The following is a 20,093-nucleotide window of genomic DNA, read 5'->3' on the forward strand; positions in this document are numbered from 1 at the left end:
AGGTCATGGAGATGTAATGTACAGCGCAGTAGTTAATAATACAGTGTTGCATATTTGACAGTTGCTAAGAGAATAGATCTTAAACGTTTTCATTGCAAGCCTTAGCTTCCTCATCAGTAAAATGGAGATAATTCAGATTCGATGTGAAGATTTGAGAGGAAAGTACTCTGGCACACAGCCGAAGATCAATAAATAGTTATAAATGAATGAACAACGCGGTCGATGCTCAATAGAAGGAGATCCTGCAGGGTCGGATACTCCCATATCCTGGGGAGCTCCAGAGCTGAAGACTCTTCGCAGCCCTCAGACCACCGATGCCTGAAGCTCAGCCCAGAAACCGGCCCACATCCTTCCAGCCTCAATCAGGGCCCCGAGCAGGCCCCGCAGAGGACTCTCTGGGCCTCGTTCTCAGGTCCACCAGAGTACAGTAGGCTTAGAGCCTAGCTTCGCCTTCCCTTCTCTTCCCCGCCCTCTCCTCAGAGCCAGAATCAGAGGAAGCTTCACAGCGCTTCTCAGCCCCTGCGACACAACTCCACTATAGGGGAGTTTCTCCGGCCGTTAGCATTCGGATGAAGCATTTCGCTTTTCCTCATCTCATTTAACTCGCGGTTTTCTGATTCTCGTACAAGCTCAGCAGCCCCAGTACACTGCAGCGGATAGTGGAGGCCACACCCCCACTTCCCCAGCAGCACCAGGTGGGCTCGAGGCCATTTAGGAGGCCCTGTTGCCTTGGAAATTGGGGCGGGGCTTGGGAAACGTCAGCCCCCCGCGCCCCGTTTGCGCAGGCGCTCGGGCCCTGGACTCGAGTTCTATCGCGAGAACTCCTCCCGGAAGTTCCACGTCAAGCAGTCGGCCGGTCGGCTGGTCGGTGGGTCTCTCCCGGACTGCTTCGTCCGCACCGAGTAAAGGCGTCCGGGCTCGGACCAACGGAGCCATGGTAGGTCCAGGCCCTGCAGGAGGGAGTGGGGCCCCTGCGGCCAAGGCCAATTCCTGGGGCTCCTGGCCTGAGGACCGTAGTCAGCAGCGGCCTGGGCTCCCGCTGCGGCCGCCGCCTCAGGCCTTGCGGGGTCTTGGTCCAGTTTGAACTCTGGGAGGGAGTGGTTTGAGGAGGCAGTGCCTGGAATTGAGGGGTCCCTGACTCCTCCGGTGCTTACTGCGTTTGCCAGAGGTCGTGCGGTCTGCAGCGGGATCCTTGGTGTAGGGAAATAGAAGAGACCGAAAACGTTGAACTCCGTAGAAGGCTTTGGCGAAACTGCCTCATTGTGCCTTTAAAACGACGACAGCTGATTTTGCAGTCATGTTGGGTTTGTTCTGGTATAGTATGTGCTGACCGCAAACTACGAACTTAAACAGGCAAGCCCCCCTCCCCCCAAAAAAGTAAATAAAATGCATAGAGAGTCAAGAGTGGAATTTCAGATGCTTTGGGACCCCAGCTTAAGTTTCTAGGGAGAAACGAAGAGTTGGGGAGTTGTTTATAAAACTGGTTGGCGTGCTTTTCTTCATTTGCAAATATAGCGGCTGATAAGAATGACAGTCATGACAGCATTTTTTATTATCACCCCCAAATATGCTCTAAAATACTTTTGCACAAAAAGAGTTATAATAGTAAGAAAAACAGTATGATAGTGTGAGAATTTCTTTCCAAAAAGATGTAAGAAATTCAATATTTTGTATTTAAACATTTTCCTGCTTTTCTTCACTTGTTAGGAAGCACAGGTTCAAGGATTTTGGAGCTTGAAGACCGTAGGGATTAATAAGTCCAAGTTCCTCGCCTTGCTGTTAAAGGAAAAAAAATAAATAAAAACTTAAAATCAAGTTAGTTTAAGGCTCATTGCTGCAGAGTTTTAACTACAGCAAGTTGATTTCCTGGGGAAACTTGTGAACATTATGGATACTTCCAGAAAAATGCATAGAGAAACACGCTGTGTTTTAGTGGGTTCACTCACAGATACCATCCCTCCCCCCACAATCCTCATCCATGAACTTTATTGGGTTCCCAGGTTAAGAGCCTCTGAACAATACTGAAGTCACTTAATTATGCCACCTCATATTACCAGCCACCTACCCTGGGGTGTGCTGTGCTTTCAGCACTGGACATTTTTGGAAACAGCCCTTGCATCTGCCTAATTTAGTTTTCTTTTGCAATGTTTAAGAGTATTTTTATAATTACATATTTCATTCTTTAACACATTTAAAATCTTTTATATAAACTACAAAATGTGAATTTATTTATTCACTCATTTACCATAGAGTGTTTACTATGTGCCATGGATTTTGCTAAACATTTGCCTCCTAATTCTCACAACAGCTGGGAGAGTGAATTATAAATGCTTATGGAGTGGTTACAATAGGCCAGGCACTGTTCTGTTTAACACTGAATTTAATTCTCATTATACTAAGCGGTAGATAATAGTCAATGGTTTTACATTTTTCAAACCTGAGAGTTAAGTAAATTTACCCACTGTTGTACGTTTGAAATGAGTAGTGGAACTGAAGTTTGAGTCCATCATGATTCTTTAGACCTTGATTATACTGTCTGTACTTAAACCTCTATACCCAAATATATAAGATGCTGTGGAGATAAACACATGAATAAGCAGTGACCCTGCCCTTAAGTAGCATCTGTTCTAGAAAGCAAAAACAGACATGTGCACAAATGTTAAATGTTAAAATTAAAACCTGTAGGATCCTGTAGGAAAGGATGCTTCTGGTAGGGTAATCTGAAAGATCATAGTAGTGGCAGTAGCATTTAAGCTGAGTCCTAAATGCATCCAGCTTTTGGGAGATATAAGGAGACATTTAGAGTTAAGGCTGCAGTATGAGTACCTTACTCATTTTGGTATTCCACAGTGCCTAGTACAATGTCTCATTCAAAGTAGGCACTAAAATCTTGGGAGACATACAGCAGGAGCTCTTGGCTGTGCTTTTTGAACTGAGATTGTGCATTGGGGGTATGTAGAGTTATACTGGGGTTGCTCAGTCCCCTGGACCACCTTCCTGAAGCATCACTTTTACTCAGTAATCAAGCATTTAAAATATTTTTAATGGTAAAATATACATAGTTTATAAGTGTACAGTTTCCTCATTTACTAGAGGAAAAAGCCTCCACCGTGCTTCCTGGCATATAATAGACACATAATGTTTGCTGACTCTGAAGAGACCAGAAAAAAAGAGTTAACATTTGTGATGATAATTAATGGGACAAAATTCAGAAATGGGTGAAGTAAGAGGTCCTGCTTCAGCAAGGTATGTGAAGATGATGGTTTGAAAGTAGCAAGTTTGAGATGGAGAAGAAGGTAAGACAGTGGAAACATTTTTGTGGCTATTGTAGAGAAGAGCCAGAGAACTCGGATCTTTTAAATGGAAGTAAGAGGTGTAGGTTGTTGCCAAAAGTGAGGGAGGCCTGTATAGAAGTCAGAGCAAGGTTCGAAGCAGTCAGTGACCCAGATTTGATAGAGATCCAAAACGATGAATAAAAGCCTTGTGAGGTGTTTGCTTTGTCTCAGGAAATTATCTCTGCGGAAATTATGTAGCAGTCTTCATTTGTGTAGAAAAGTAACGTTAAATTTCTGTCCAATTCATGATCATCATGGAAGATCGCAAAAATAAAAATTGGATGATAACGCAACTTGCCAAATAAACTTTTAGGTTGTGTGTAAAACCTGTTGAAGGAGAAATATATTTTAAATCAGTCTTCCTCAGATCTGCTTCCAAGAGAGAATTAAGACTACTGCCCTAAGCCATCATTATATATAATGAGTTAACTTTTCTCCTAGAGAGGTATCCTTGGGAGAATTGAGAAAGTAGTTATTCAGATCATTTTCTTTCTGTGGTTTAGATGAGGAATCCAGGTTGAAAAAGGCTGTTTTAAACTATTAGTATTTTATGACTCGAGAGAGTATTTTAGCTTCGGTTTAAAATTGTAATTTCCGTTTGGTTCTTGTAACTTAAATACATTAAAACATTATAAACATTCCCATTTGGCTCCAAAGCCCTTCATGGACATGGATATAACCCCTATTGATCCCACATTACATTGCCTAGCATTTACTGATATTATTGCCAAAATAAATCTAATACTTTTCTCTGAAGAACTCAATTTTTTAAAAAAATAATTGAGGTATAATTGACATATGACGTTATATTAGTTTTAGGTGTCCAATATAACGATTTGATATTTGTGTATATTGTGAAACAATCACCACAATAAGTCTAAACACCTGTCACCATACATAGTTACAAAAATGTGTTTTTTCTTGCAATGAAAACGTTTAAGATCTACTCTCTTAGCAACTCTCAAATATGCAACACTGTATTATTAACTACTGTGCTGTACATTACATCTCCATGACCTACTTATTTTATAACTGGAAGTTTGTACCCTTTGACCCCCTTCACCCATTTCTCCCTCTTCCACACTCCACCTCTGGGAGTTACCAATCTGTTCTCAGTATCTGTGAGCCAGGTTTTTGAGTTTTGTTTTTTTTGGGTTTTTTTCATATACAACAACCAAAACAATATATCACAACATATTGAGGGCCGAAGCAGATATGGGAAAACAAATGTCCTCTATTAAGTCAGAATTTAAAGAGTTTTGCAAAAATGTGAAACATTGCTGCTCTTCTCACTAAATTTCTTTTGAAACTATAGTTAGTTTTCATAACAATATCTTACTTAAGTTAACATGTAATGGGTTTAGTTCATTTTTGAAAATGAATTAATACACAAATATTTTAATGTCTCAATTTTAATTTTTAGCATGGTAAATATTAATAAATATAATCTACCTAAAAAGAAGCTTTTTAGTGTCCTCGAAAATTAAGACTGTAAAGGTGTCCTAAGACCAAAAAGTTTGACAAGTCCTGCTACAAATTAAAAATTCTTAAATACTCATATTTTTTGTATATATGAGTGAATAAGTAGGTGCTTTAGACTTCAAGTTGTGTCTGTAATTTAGCAAAGTAAAAACTGAATTGTTTTGTAGGCATGTTAATGCACTGTTTTTAGTTAAGATCTCAAGCATGTTTTATTTGGCATAGCAATTTAATGTTTGTTTTTTATGTTTGTCCTTAGCCTCTGCGACTGGATATCAAGAGAAAGCTAACTGCTCGATCTGATCGAGTTAAGAGTGTGGATTTGCATCCTACAGAGCCGTGGATGTTGGCGAGTCTTTACAATGGCAGTGTGTGTGTTTGGAATCATGAAACACAGGTAGGAATTTTAAAGACTTTATTAGAAATACTATCTTAATCTGTTTACAATGAAAGAGAAGAAATATAACAGAGTTCAGTAGTATATGCCTACTGCTTTCTTAAATAAAATTGGTATGTAGTATTTTTAATAAACTAACATTTATGAGGGTAGAGCTTGTGGGAAAAACTGTCTGGGCTCATTATATCCAATATTTAAGTGTTAAGTTCTGAGATAGGTAGTATTAGCTCTACTTTGAAATTAAGGAAACTGACACCAATATAAGATCACTTGCTCTAGATGAAAGTATTTAATGGTACTTAATTTTCCATTCAGTGAGTATTCTAACCATCTTAAGAATGGGATTTTTACTTTTATTAAATTTTCCCCAAGTGCTCACTGTAATGCATGATGCAGGTAACTTCCAGTCAGCCATACAAATTATAGATTATATCAGAGAGAGATTTGTAGTCAGCTTTTCATTACACATGAGAATGTGCCTTTTACAGATTATTTCCCTTAAATGCTTTCATCTGAGTAAATAATAGGTCTTTCAGCTTAGTTTGTCTTATCTTTTCCAGTCTTTGTTGGCCATCCTTAATCTTTTTCTTTCAAAGTACAGAACACATCATAGTTTTGAGTCTATTTATACAGTAATTATCCCCAACATCCAAGGTTAAGTTCTTAAAATCCAGATAAAATTCACATTTGAGGGACTTAAGATGGCAAAAATAGGCCTTAGGGAACCAAGTTCAGGAGTAAACCTAAAAACACCCTTACAGCTTATATCACTCTAATGAAACAGTAAGGAGTACACAGTCAGCCAAGTCCCACCAGTGACATTTTATTCACATTAACACTTTGATCTCTGCTGTATCCCAGTGCCTGTGACATTACCTGACACACAGTAAGGGCTCAGTAATTATTTGTTGACCTAGTGAATAATAAACTTTCCTTTTATCAGTATATCACTAATTCAGAATTTCTGTCCAGCGACTTCAAATCTTTATCTCATGAATTCCTTTTGCCTTGATGCGGAGAGTATGCTTGTTAACTGCTTTTGTGTGGGTGGGGTCGGGGGGAGGATCTACTCTCTCCATGTGTTTAAAACCTTTCAGATTTTATGCTTAGCAGATACACTGGTACCTGCTCCACCGCCACCTTGCTTCCTGATGCTCCCTGGAGTCCCCTCTGTCAGCTCCATTTAACCATTTCTCAGCTCTGTCATTTCACTATAGTTGTGCTCTAAAGCCCTGGTGTACTTCCCTTCTCTTTCTCCAGGCTTTACTGTAACATAACTGCTTTATCTGGGCCATCTACTTTGCTTCGTTTTTCTTTCTGTACCCTTCTGTGCCCTCCTGCAGGGCCACCTACTTCCCCTTTCATAATTCATCTCATTGGTAAGTTTTTGTTTAATTTCCTTCAAAAATGGAGGTTTTATGAGGACAGGGATTATCCTAGTGTTAATTCCCGTTGTTATTCCAAGTGGGTACCTGGCAGACAGGCTCATAGTAGATACTCAGTAAGTTTTTGTTGAATGGTTGGTCTATTTTTGGTTCTACCTGCTTTTCCTCCTCTTTTTATCACCAACAGAAGTTACTTGCCACTCGTGTATTGAGAGCAAAATTCTTGAAAGAGCCAAAAAATGTTTTTGGAAGTAAATTCAAATGTACTTGAATTTCAAATAAGGAGATATTATACTCTTTGAGGTGATGGGTGCAGCAGTTAAAAAATCAGTATGTTATATATACAATGGAATATTTCTCAGTCATGAAAAGGAACGAAACTGAGTTATTTGTAGTGAGGTGGATGGACCTAGAGTCTGTCGTATAGAGTGAAGTAAGTCAGAAAGAGAAAGACAAATACTGTACACTAACACATATATATGGAAGCTAAAAAATTGGTACTGAAGAACTTAGTGGCAGGGCAGGAATAAAGACACAGATATGGAGAATGGACTTGAGGACACAGTGGGGGAAGGGGAAGCTGGGACGAAGTGAGAGAGTAGCATTGACATATATACCCCACCAAATGTAAAATAGACAGCTAGTGGGAAACTGCTACATAGTTTCCCTGCTAATTAAATGATGTGGGCAAGCCTTTTAACCACGTTGAGGCTCGGTTTACTTACGTAAATGAAGATGATATGTTGCCTTCTTTACTTCGCAGGATTGTCAGAAGGGTTAAATCAAATTGATAAAATTGTGCAGGAGACCTATAAGGCCCCATACAAGTGTTTCTTTATTTTCTTACATTTCGCTGCTGGTTTACATGTTGAGTGTGTAGCGTTTCCTCCTGTTTAGCTTGTTTAGCTTCTGGAGTGGGAAGACCATCCCTTAGGTCATTTGTATCAGCCACAGCACTTAACGTGGACCTGAAACATGACTGTTACTTCTGTAGCTGCTTTATTTTTTACTGCTCAGCAGATCCCTGAATTTGTTGGCCCCTCACAAGCCTTCGTGGATTTGTCTGTCATCTTGTAGGTTGCATGTTCTACCTGTTTGCAGTGTCTGTATCACAGTCAGCTGCTAGTGGCCGTGCAGGTTGGAGCTTATGTCCCCACTCATTCAGCCTTTGACTGAAGAATCTTTGAAATCTTGCTCAGGAAGCCAGAGTGGGCTCAACAGTTCTTGTGAACCAGTCCCTATTTTTAAATTTGGTGCACATAGTTAATCAATCAGAATATGCTCTTTTCATTATTCTCTCGTACAGAAAGAGAGATTGAAAAGTGATAGTTTGATGTTCAGAATTTTAAAGAACAAAGCATCAAAGTGGGAGGACAAAGAGATGCATTCATCCCTGCTCTTTCTAGCAGGGTCTCCTAGTTTTCCACCTTTATCCTGTGTATATAATTCTATTCTGAGCAGCTTTAAGGGACATCTGAATCACTGTGTTCTCGTACTTCACTAAAAGGAAATGGCATCTGTACGGAAGCATATTGCTGAAGTGTACAAAAGAGTTGTATCTTGTTTATAAATTTATTTTACGAGTTTATGGGTTTAATTTTTAAAAGGAGAAAACTAGGGGCTAATTCATTCAACAAATACTTATTACACATTCATTGTTTTTCAGCAGCTGTTCTAGGCTCTAGGTATACAGTGGTGAACAAGATTCCTGCCCTCAGGGGACTTAGCAGGAAAGATTGACGTTAAACATGTAATTATGCAGGTGCTATGTTGTGAAAGTGGAGTATAAGGTCCTCTGGGTGGGTTTTCAGGTGGAGGGAACATGAGCAAAGAAGGCACTGGGAGTAGCCAAGGATGAAGCTGGAGCACAGAGGATGGGGAACTTCATCTTGTTGACATTTGCTTTCTTTTGTCATTTATAAGTATTTGCACTTTGAATCTGTTAAAGAAAAGATCTTTGGTCTGTTGTTTTCATTTGACTGTTGCACTTTTATATTTTAGCCTGAGAACATTTTATGATTAGTAGTGATATAAAAAATCGGATGTTTTAAATATAACAGGATAGATTTTTCAGTTATTTTCTCATGACTCAAAGTGTATTCTTGTGAAATTTTTAAGACACTGGTGAAAACATTTGAAGTATGTGATCTTCCTGTTCGAGCTGCCAAGTTTGTTGCGAGGAAGAATTGGGCTGTGACGGGGGCGGTAAGTAATTCCCTGCGCTTCTAACCCATCCGTGAACCTGTCAGTGGCTGCTTTGGCGGCGGCGAGTCAAAGAGCTTTGGCTCTTGCTTTGTTTTGTTAATTAGTGCATTGTTTTGGAACCTGGGCTTTATACCCTGAGCCTATAATATACTTTTTTGTGCAATTTACTTCATAACAGTAATGATGGTGTTAAACTTTCCATTTCCAGGATGACATGCAGATTAGAGTGTTCAACTACAACACTCTGGAGAGAGTTCATATGTTTGAAGCTCATTCAGACTACATTCGCTGTATTGCTGTTCATCCAGCCCAGCCTTTCATTCTAACTAGCAGCGGTAAGAGATGACCCCTTTTGGTCATGTGCGTCTCTTTGAGTAATTCATTTTCATTCAGTGAGACATGCAATTCTTTTACTGCTGTTACAAGCAGAGTTCTAATTCCAAGCAGCCTTTAAACTATTTAAATCCATTAACGTGCTGTCAGTGCTGCTTACTTTTGTATTTTAATGAATATCAGTTCTACTTAGGATTTGTATAGCAGTTGCTCCAATTCCCATCAGGGAAGACCTGAAGGTCTAGATGCTGAAAAGTCTGCTGAACAGAAAGCTAATTTACATGCTGATTGAGTGAGTTTTTGGCAGATTGCCATATACCCTAGTCAATTTTATCTTTATACTCAGACTAGTTTGCTCCTTGGTATTATGTATAAAACAGTGGTGCTTTTGGAAGGCATTTAAAACCAGTTGCACTGAACTGGTAATAGCTCTTTGAAACATTTTAATTTAGAGATTGAGAAGTAACTCAGAACTTTTTTTTTTTTAACCAATCTTGTATTAAAAGAGAAATGCTTATTTCTGAAATAGTCACTGCCATCATTATTCGTTCATACTTAGACTCTAATCAGACTTTTTCCTCTTTCATCATTCTGTAAAGCCCATTGAGTCTGTCTTAAATTTTTTTCCATGAAATTTGTATATTTGCTATTAGTAATCTCTCTCTTTTATCTCCACTCTTTAGAGAGTTAAATTTATTCTTAGAATAAATAAGCATATTGAAAAATCTGTTCAATTCCGATTCTGTTTCTTTAAGACATGGAATATATGCTTTGTGTTAGATTTGCTGCCTTAAAAGGCACAGAGACTCCGCACCTTAGTTCTGAATGAAAGAAATAGAAATTGCAACTAACTGGAGACTTTCTTTTGGTCTAGATGACATGCTTATTAAACTCTGGGACTGGGATAAAAAATGGTCTTGCTCACAAGTGTTTGAAGGACACACCCATTATGTTATGCAGATCGTGATCAACCCCAAAGATAACAATCAGTTTGCCAGCGCTTCTTTGGACAGGACTATCAAGGTAGGATGTCCACTGTTGGTGTCAGTTATGATTGTTGGTGACATATAGTTGTGTCAGGTATTTTACTACTGGCTGCCCAGAAAGTTATTCCTGAGAAGTTTCTCTCAAAAGCTCATTTTGAAGCAAAATAGGACTTCTCATTTTGAACCAGAAGGGCATCATATTCTGTTGAGAAGAACAGTGTGGCAGCTCAGTGTCCTTAATGAAGGAGTGTTTTTCCACGTGGAAGCAATATGGTGTAAGACTTCTTAAACCTCTGCACATCCAGAATAAGAAAATGCCTGTATCTTCTCTAGGTCACTGTTTCCTCTCCTTTAGTATATGTGTTGTTGACTTCTGCTGATTATTAATCTGTTTTACATTTAAATGTCATCTGCCTCCATGCTTTTTCTTACTTCATTTCTCCATACTGCTTCCAGTTATCTTTCTAAAACATGGGTTCCGTCTTGTCAGTTCCCAGTCTAAGGATAAAGTCCAAATGCCTTGGTGTGGAATATAAGCGTTTCCAAGACTAGCCTTAGCTAATGTTATGAGATATCTCCAGTAACCCTGGTCTACTCACCATTTTCTAGAAAAGCCCTGAATGTTCACAGAACCTTACCTAATTCAGCTGGTCCTTCCGCCTGCAGTATTCTTTATTCTGCCATTTTGATTTCTTTTCCTCTGGATAATTAATTACTCATCTTTCAAGGCTTATTAGCACAGTTATTTACTGTGAGAAGCTCTCTTCAGACATACATTTCACCTCTAGACAGAGCCAGTCATTTTCATCCCGTTCCTTCCATCACTTTTTGCCTCTATTATGACCTTCATGTTGAATAACAATGAACGTGTCTCCGGAAATTTTTATCCCTGAAATGTTGATGTTTGGGGCAGGAACTGTGTGTTACTCCCTCCCCCAAACAGACACACGTTAGCAAGCAGCACAGTGCCTTGCCTATACTAGATGCTTAATACATGTTGCAGTGAGTGTAAATACTTTTCTTTTCCCACTGTAGTATTTAAATTATTTCTGTATGCATAGATTTAAAATATACATAAACTTTTGTTTGCATGTATAGGCTTACATCTATATAACATTTTTATTAGTTTTCCTTTAACTTTTATAAAATGTTATATGTTGTTTGTCTGACAATTTATTATTAAATGTTATATGTTGAATATCTTAGGACTTCGGCTTACTTTATTTTTTTTCCTTTCACTGGATTGTCCTTGCTTTTGACATAGGTTGAAACTTTGAAATTAGTTTTAAACTTTCTTCACTAAATTAGGTATATCTTGAAGACAAAAATTATCTTATCTTTGGCTCTAGTAAAGTTTGTTTACACATCTTTATACTCCCCACAGGGCCTCCCATGTAGTAGGCATACAAAATAAATATTTGTAAAGGTAAAGCTCAATACCAGTGCTGTAGTAATATTTGACTACTTTTCCATACTTTTAATTTTTTGACTAAGCAGTAGTTTTCTCCTTTTAATACGTCCTACTAAGTCCACTTTCATTAGCTTTATATTAAATCTCTCATGAAGTCATTTCCTGCCCTTAAAGTAGTGTTTCTCAGAGTCAAGACACCTGGGGTGTCTGTTAAAAAAATCTAGATTCCTGGGCTTCATTGTAGATCCATTGAGTCATAATCTCTGGGGATAAAGCCTGGAAATCGGCATTTTTCAGAGAATGCTATAGTGATTCTGCCCCCTGGAAATTCAAGGAAAGTGAGAAAAAACAAAAACAAGTGGGTGAAAAAATGAGCTTTCTTCAGCCCCCCCCCCCGGCTTTGGCATTTATATGACCTGTCGGGGGTGTGGTGGAGCTGCCTTCTGAAAAGCAAGGCCCTATATTGACTGGCAGATGCTGTTGCTCTCTGAAGGTGTGGCAGCTGGGCTCCTCGTCACCAAACTTCACTCTGGAGGGACATGAAAAAGGTGTGAACTGCATTGATTACTACAGTGGGGGCGACAAACCATACCTCATTTCAGGTGCAGATGACCGTCTTGTGAAAATATGGGACTATCAGGTACAGTTTTTTCATAACTTACTTGCCATATATTAGATATGTTTCTTACTGTTTCTTACAGGACAGTTCAAACTTGGGTTGTTGAACTCTGTTTATAGCATAATAACTTAAGGCATCAGAATTTGCACCTAAAATGTGGTCTCAGACTTTCATTTATATTTGAAAACTAGCAGACAAATGAATAATGTCATGACATTACCATGGTACAATCATTTTGCCACAAAGACTCTTGTAAACCTAGGTATGTTACTACACTTTTTTTTTTTTTTTTGCGGTACACGGGCCTTTTTTTTTTGCGGTACGCGGGCTTGTCACTGTTGTGGCCTCTCCCGTTGCGGAGCACAGGCTCCGGACGCGCAGGCTCAGTGGCCATGGCTCACGGGCCCAGCCGCTCCGCGGCATGTGGGATCCTCCCGGACCGGGGCACGAACCCGTGTTCCCTGCATCGGCAGGCGGACTCTCAACCACTGCACCACGAGGGAAGCCCTGTTACTACACTTTTTATCTCCAAGAGTATGTTAAATTTTTATTTTTTTGTTTCTCACATCAAAATTTCAATAAACAGTTAATAAAATGAGGCCTAGAAACCAGCTGTACTGAGATACTCAAATTTGTGTTTAAATACAGGATAAAAATATTAAAGACATTATCTTAGGAATTTGAGGGAATGACACTTAGATGAAGACCACATCTTTCAGGGGTGTGTTGTGTTTTCTTCTTTAAATGTGATAATTACATTTACATTTGCCTGTACTATCAAATAGAGAAAATGTGTACACGGTAAGATGGTTCTATTCCAAAAATCTCTGTATTGAATACTGTTAAGATGTCATAACCACTCTTATTTATTATGTATCTGTGCACTGAGAAAATTAAGGATGAGTTATTGTTTGCCACTAATAAAAGTGTTTTCTGTGTACTGATTACAGAATAAAACATGTGTACAGACACTGGAGGGACACGCCCAAAATGTGTCTTGTGCCAGTTTTCATCCTGAGCTGCCAATTATCATCACAGGTTCAGAAGATGGTAAGTTAGAAATGAATATTTATTCCTGTGTTTAATATCATTACTAAGTGGATATTTAAGCTGGCTAGTGCCCTGCATTTTCATTGGAAGTTTCAAAGGATTTTGATATTTTTATTAGAGTAGAGACTACTTAAGCTATAAAAGAGTAAAGGGGCATTATTATCAGCATCATTCTAATGTGTTTTGACTCTGTTACTTAAATAAGAGGACACCCAGAAGTGCTAGAGAAAAGCTGAAAAAGCCTGTTCCTTGGAGTCTAAAAGCCCGGGGTCAAATTCAGCCTCTGCCACTTCATAGATGTGTGGTTTGGGTACATTATGAAATGGGCATAGATATATCTGCCTCATAGGATTACAGTGAAAGGATGTGAAGAAATCATGTATAGAAAGCATCTGGCACATAGTGGGCACTGTACCCAGGAATCCTGTCATTATTTCACACTTAAGATCACATTTCTTAGTTTTAGTTTCTTATAAATTTTCTATTATTTATTTATGTTGCTTTATAAAATCACAGACTATATATAGATCAAGAAATTAAGCTGTCAGGAAGTGTGTTCTGCTTGAATATAAAGACTTCCATGTGGCTGGTTCACCTCACAGTTCATTCTTGGATGTTCAAATCAAAAGGGCATATTCACATGGTTCTTTTCAGGAACCGTGCGTATTTGGCATTCAAGCACCTATCGCCTTGAGAGCACGTTGAATTATGGCATGGAGAGGGTATGGTGTGTGGCCAGCCTGCGAGGGTCCAACAACGTTGCTTTGGGCTATGATGAAGGGAGCATCATTGTGAAGGTAATCTCTCATTACACTGTCTCTGAATAGATGGACCTAGGGGAAGCAGTTATCTTCCAAGTCACCAGTTTTGTTAAACTGGCATTTCTGTCATTAAGCTCAAGAGATTAGCACCGGAGATTTAAAGTGGAAGAAAGGAGCCCTCCATTAAATGAAAATAGAAAATGTTTATTTTGTCATGGTTTTATTTTGTTGTGGTTTTATTTTGTTTTCCTTTTCATTGCTAAGAGTCATTTGTCATTCCTCCAGCTTGGTCGGGAGGAACCTGCCATGTCCATGGATGCCAATGGAAAGATAATTTGGGCCAAACATTCAGAAGTCCAGCAGGCCAACCTAAAAGCAATGGGAGATGCTGAAATTAAAGATGGAGAAAGATTGCCACTGGCAGTAAAGGATATGGGCAGTTGTGAAATATACCCTCAGACTATCCAGCACAATCCTAATGGGCGGTAAGCCACCACCAAAATCTCTCTCTGGGCTTCTGTGTATGTTTGCATATCCACAGCATATCCCACCCCTGCCCTTTGGTGGGCATTCCTCATTGAGCTTTTGCCGTGGCCTCACAGTCCTCAACACAGCAGCAGACAGCCATGCTTCTGATCGGGTTGGCATGCAAGGTGAAGTATAGTTGCCTTCCTGGCCTTATCCCACCACGCAGTTTTGAACAGTTGAATAGTTTTGTGTTGACTCTTTATTTCAGATGTGTTGGTACGTGTCCTTCCGCTCCTTCAAGGCATAGAATCATGTCTTATCCTGAGACTTAGTAGGTGCTCTCTAAATACTTGCTGACTCATTGCTCTTAAGAAGAAGAGTTGTGAGGCCTTTGTCTTTTGAAAACATTTGGGGACTGCTAATAATTCTGCTTCTTCTCTGTAATTTGAATCGTCAGCTCTGTTTCTCCCTTAAGATTTGTAAAGCACTGAACATCTTGTGAGAGGAGAGTTTCTAGTACAATAAGTTTAAACCTGTGAGTTTCAAAAATTATTTTACAATAGATCTTGGCATTTTATAATGCTGTCCTGAGTATTAAAAAAGACAGAGTATATAAACCAAGTATGCTGCCTAGTTCAGTAAATGGTATCCATAATTACTTGTAATAAAATTTTCTTATGAAGAGTAAGAACGCATTGCATTTTTTCCCCTTAATATCATAAAATGTTTCTTGCTGAAGTTTTACATTTCACCTTTGGCAATCTAATAACAGCCAGTATGTCTATTGAGAAAATTTTGACTATGGAACATTCTTTTTTTCTTATATTTAAATGTTAAAATATCCTGTTTATTTTGATAAATTTAACAGTCATTAAAAACTGGGGTAAGGCATCTTTATTCATTTGAATGATCAGCTTTAAAATGAAGATAGCCTTGCAACAAGGTAGTGCCTTCCTATGGTGTAAATGTAATGAGCAAACTGCCAAGCATCTTGGTGCTCAATAGGTGCTCGTTGAATTAGGGGAATCTTCCCCTGTGTGCCTCCACCCTTTCTCATCTTCCTGACCCTTTGTTTGTAAGAGAGGCCACTGCAGTAACATTTTCAGTAGTAACCCCCTCTTCATAATCTGCTTTTGATTTGTTGGGTGGAATATTTATGTCTAGCTCCATATTCAGAGAAATATATAACTTTAAAAGGTAATAGGTTCATTTGTAACAGTCAACTGAAATAACGTTTGTTATTAGAAATATTTCACCATAAAGATGAATCATTGTTACTTAAATTTTACATGTCATTGGTCCTTTGTACTTCCCTCCCTGGGTTCTATAATTTCTAGGTTTGTTGTGGTGTGTGGTGATGGCGAATATATCATCTACACAGCAATGGCACTGAGAAACAAGAGCTTTGGGTCTGCCCAGGAGTTTGCCTGGGCCCACGATTCTTCAGAGTAAGTTTTGGCTTTGTCATATCCAGCTTGCCCTGATTGCCAATGTGTGTTCTCTGTGCAGCTGTATTAAAGAGGTTTGCAAGGCTCAGTGTAGGCTGTTCTTCACCATGTTAAAGAACAGTTCTCACCAGAGCTGTGTTGGAAGATTGGTCAGGGGCAGCTATGCAGCCTGAGCTGCCTCTGCCTTTTCTGTGTTCAGTATTGAGCGGGCACTCAATCTGATATAATAATCACATTAAACCGGGGACCCAGCACCTATTTCCTTGGTGGAGCCCATGGCAGGGCCTGGTACTTATGGGCTGAAGGCAAAGTAGGCCCTCAAATCAAGACCATGGCAGGCCCTCCCCAGCACCTGGCATCCTGAGCTGCAGCTGCCCTTTTCTGAGCTACTGGGGAGAGATGCTAAATTCTGATGTAATCTTGATGAAAACCTCAATGAATCTTTTTTTTTTAATATCTTTATTGTAGTATAACTGATTTACAATGTTGCGTTGGTTTCTACTGTACAACAAGGTGAATCAGCTATATGTATACATATATCTCCATATCCCCTCCCTCTTGAGCCTCCCTCCCACCCTCCCTGTCACACCCCTCTAGGTGGTCACAAAGCATCAAACTGAATCCCTGTGCTATGCAGCAGCTTCCCACTGGCCATCCATTTTACATTTGGTAGTGTATGTATGTCAGTGCTACTCGCTCACTTCATCCCAGCTTCCCCTGCCCCCGTGTCCTCAAGTCAGTTCTCTACGTCTGCGTCTTTATTCCTGCCCTGCCATTGCAGGTCTGTTTACAATAGCCAGGACATGGAAGCAACCTGAGTGTCCATCAACAGATGAATGGATAAAGAGGATGTGGCACATATATACAATGGAATATTACTCAGCCATAAAAAGAAACGAAATCGAGTTATTTGTAGTGGATGGACCTAGAGTCTGTCATACAGAGTGAAGTAAGTCAGAAAGAGAAAAACAAATACCGTATGCTAACACATATATATGGAATCTTTAAAAAAAAAAAAGGTTCTGATGAACCTAGGGGCAGGACAGGAATAAAGACACAGATGTAGAGAGTGGACTTGACACGGAGAGGGGGAAGGGTAAGCTGGGACAAAGTGAGACAGTGGCATGGACATATATACACTACCAAATGTAAAATAGATAGCTAGTGGGAAGCAGCTGCATAGCACAGGGAGATCAGCTCCGTGCTTTGTGACCACCTAGAGGGGTGGGATAGGGAGGGTGGGAGGGAGATGCAAGAGGGAGGGGATAGGGGGATATACGTATGCATATAGCTGATTCACTTTGTTATACAGCAGAAACTAACACAGCATTGTAAAGCAATTATATTCCAATAAAGATGTTAAAAAAAAAACCTCATTTTCTGTAATGTTACCTCCCATTCTTTTTTTTTTTTACAATCTTAGGATCCATTTAATTTTATTTAAATATATCATCACCCTCCTTGAGAATCTAAATCAAGGACTTGGGATCCTAATTTGAAAATGAAACAGAACAACACAGAGGAACCTGTTTCCTCAAAACAGTAATGGGCTTACAGAATGCCTTCTAGGAACTTATACCTAATTAAGTCTGTTCATTCCTTGCATAAACTTTAAGCATCCTCAAATTTTATACATCTCTAAATAAAGTGGAGAAAAGGGGAAAAACCACATTTAGCTGCGTAATTCAAATAAAAGTATTTACTCACGTCCCATTCTTAACAAATTCTGTCAGAATTCAAAATGTTCATAAAATAGTCTCATTAAAAACAGGAAAAAGTTACGTCTCAATTATTATAGTCACTGATCGGTTCCATTTTGATTCCTGTTTGGTGCATGTCATAAACTTCGGGGCTTACACGTTTTTTTCAGACACTGAATTACATCTTTACAGTTTTCTTAGTTTTGTTTTCCCCATATTTTGTGTTGCCTCTTCTGCCAGCAGTGGGTAACGTAAGCCTCAGTGTTGCATAGTAAGATGCATGCTTTTTATTTTTTAACAAAAAGGTCACTGAAAGGTAAGATCTTTTCATAAATTTCCTAAATAAACTCATTCATGCACAGTTCCATATACTAAAAGGCACTTTGTAGGTACTTAGTTACCATCTTAAGCATGGTCGCCTTACCTCTCTCAACATACCTCTCTGTTTTGATAGTTTCCTCTTTTCAGCTTTATCCAGCCCAGACCCTGTTCAGCATCTTTCCCGTCTTGAGCAAAGCACTTGTCAGATCACTTCCTCATATACTCCCAAGTATCCAACCACAGCCCCTTTTCAAGGCAGAGGCCTGAGTATATATGACTTATTAAGTTGTTGCCAAACATGGCTGACTAATGAGCCCTTTATAATAAAAGTTTTATTTTTTAAGTTACTTTTATTGAGGTATCATTTATACCAAATAAAATGCACTGTTTTAAATGTATATTTCAGTGAATTTGGACAAATGGATATAATCTGTAACCACCAGCACAATCAAGATATATAGAACATTTCTGTCATCTCAAAAACAATCCCCTTGTGTCCCTTAACAGTCAGCACCCCAGTCCCTACTCCCTAGTAGATTAGATTTGTCTTCTTTAGGGTTTCATGTCAGTGGAGTTGTGTGGTGTGCACTCTTAGTCTGGCTTGTTTTGCTCAGCATTCATGTTTTTGAGATTCATCCATGTCGTTGCATGGATGGGTAATTGGTTCCCTTTTTTGCAGAGTAGTGTTCCATTGTATGAACAGACCACAGTTGGTTTAGTTATTCACCTGTTGAGGAACATTTGGATCTTTTCAGCTTCTAAAATAGTTTGTAAGCCCTAGTAATTTGTGTAATAGACCTTGTGAAACCCATTCATTATTTGTCCAACTGTAAGCAGGTCACTGATCTCTCAGGAAAAAATATAATATTGAATTTTCAACTATTTTATATTTTTGCATAATTCACTACTCACATATATTTGAAGATATTTGTAACATTTGGTGGAATTGCTGTTTAGTATATACATAATATGCTATGTTTGCTTTCCTTTTTTTTCCCACCCCCCAGATATGCAATAAGAGAGAGCAACAGTGTTGTAAAGATATTTAAGAACTTTAAGGAAAAAAAATCATTTAAACCAGATTTTGGAGCTGAAAGTGAGTGCTGTTTATATATGATACAATTTTAGAAGCTTTGTAATGGCTCAAAAACATCTAAAGATCTAAAATTTTTTTTGTTCTTTTTAGGTATCTATGGAGGCTTCTTACTGGGAGTCAGATCTGTAAATGGCTTAGCTTTCTATGACTGGGACAATACAGAACTCATACGCAGAATTGAAATTCAGCCCAAACACGTGAGCTCCCTCCATTGCTGTTTTTGGAGTGTACATCTTTGTGACAAGCTCTGAGTCCCTGAGGCCAAAAAACATCCTTATACCCTGCTGTCCCTGTTCCATTGTGCTGGACACAGTGCCATGTACCTCAGGATTGCTTAGAAAAGTAGAGTCGTGGTATTTGAGTGAGGCAGTAGATGTTGGGCTTTTTGAAAAGTATAAAAAGTTATACAAATGCCAAGTGCTATTCATATTTTAAATGGCTTTAATGCTTTGAAGATAAGTAGCCAGGGAGTTCTTGACCTGGAAGGGCCTACAGGTCTCCCACTCAGTTCAGAAAGCCTTTTCATACTTTACCTGATAATGGCTATTTAAAATTTAGGTAGCCGTTCTCCAGTGACAAAGTTTTCAACCTTTAGATCTGCCTGCTTCTTTGACAGCTTTAACTGTCAGGAAATTATCTGTGGAGGCAAATCCACCTCCCCAGGGTCCTGGTTCTGTCTTCTAGAGCATGCATTTTCAGCAGGGGGACGTCGTCCCCTAGGGGGAAGAAATTGGTTCCTGAAACCAATTGATGAAAAAAGGTACTCTCTTTATCTACAAAGCATAGATGCTCATATGTTCATACACATTATGTGTTTGTGTACCTTATGTATATGTTTATGTATTAATATATGTATAAACATATAGTATCTGTGATACTAAAACTTTAGGGGAAGATGATTGGGAAAAAAATGCCTAAAAGAAGTTTGGGGTGGGGGTCATAATGGGGAAAAAAAAAAGAGTGAGAAACACTATTCTAGAGCAATAGGGAACAGGCTAGTGCTCCTCTGAATCTCAGCACACCTGGCACTGCCAGCGCTCCTTGCTGCCTCACTTAGGTCTTTCCATGTCTATGAATGGAACAGTAGTGCCCTGTCCAC

At 39.1% G+C, this 20,093-nt stretch overlaps 1 protein-coding gene across 1 annotated transcript in view; it reads left to right on the plus strand.

Moving 5' to 3' along the window:
* The first annotated feature begins 808 nt into the window (after positions 1 to 808).
* The window catches only part of COPB2 (coat protein complex I subunit beta 2), a 30,879-nt gene continuing 11,594 nt past the window's right edge, over positions 809 to 20,093 (plus strand). Inside the window, exons 1-12 of the mRNA XM_022582609.3 lie at positions 809 to 937; positions 5,074 to 5,211; positions 8,715 to 8,801; positions 9,010 to 9,136; positions 10,009 to 10,157; positions 12,025 to 12,171; positions 13,101 to 13,200; positions 13,855 to 13,997; positions 14,247 to 14,446; positions 15,767 to 15,877; positions 18,906 to 18,994; positions 19,085 to 19,191. Coding sequence (XP_022438317.1) covers positions 935 to 937; positions 5,074 to 5,211; positions 8,715 to 8,801; positions 9,010 to 9,136; positions 10,009 to 10,157; positions 12,025 to 12,171; positions 13,101 to 13,200; positions 13,855 to 13,997; positions 14,247 to 14,446; positions 15,767 to 15,877; positions 18,906 to 18,994; positions 19,085 to 19,191 — 1,401 coding nt within the window. The 5' untranslated portion in view covers positions 809 to 934. The remainder of the gene's footprint in view (positions 938 to 5,073; positions 5,212 to 8,714; positions 8,802 to 9,009; positions 9,137 to 10,008; positions 10,158 to 12,024; positions 12,172 to 13,100; positions 13,201 to 13,854; positions 13,998 to 14,246; positions 14,447 to 15,766; positions 15,878 to 18,905; positions 18,995 to 19,084; positions 19,192 to 20,093) is intronic.

The sequence above is a fragment of the Delphinapterus leucas genome, chromosome 4, assembly GCF_059928025.1.
Source record: "Delphinapterus leucas isolate spDelLeu-1000000601 "Yukka" chromosome 4, BTC_Dleu_Yukka2, whole genome shotgun sequence".
NCBI lineage: Eukaryota > Metazoa > Chordata > Mammalia > Artiodactyla > Monodontidae > Delphinapterus > Delphinapterus leucas.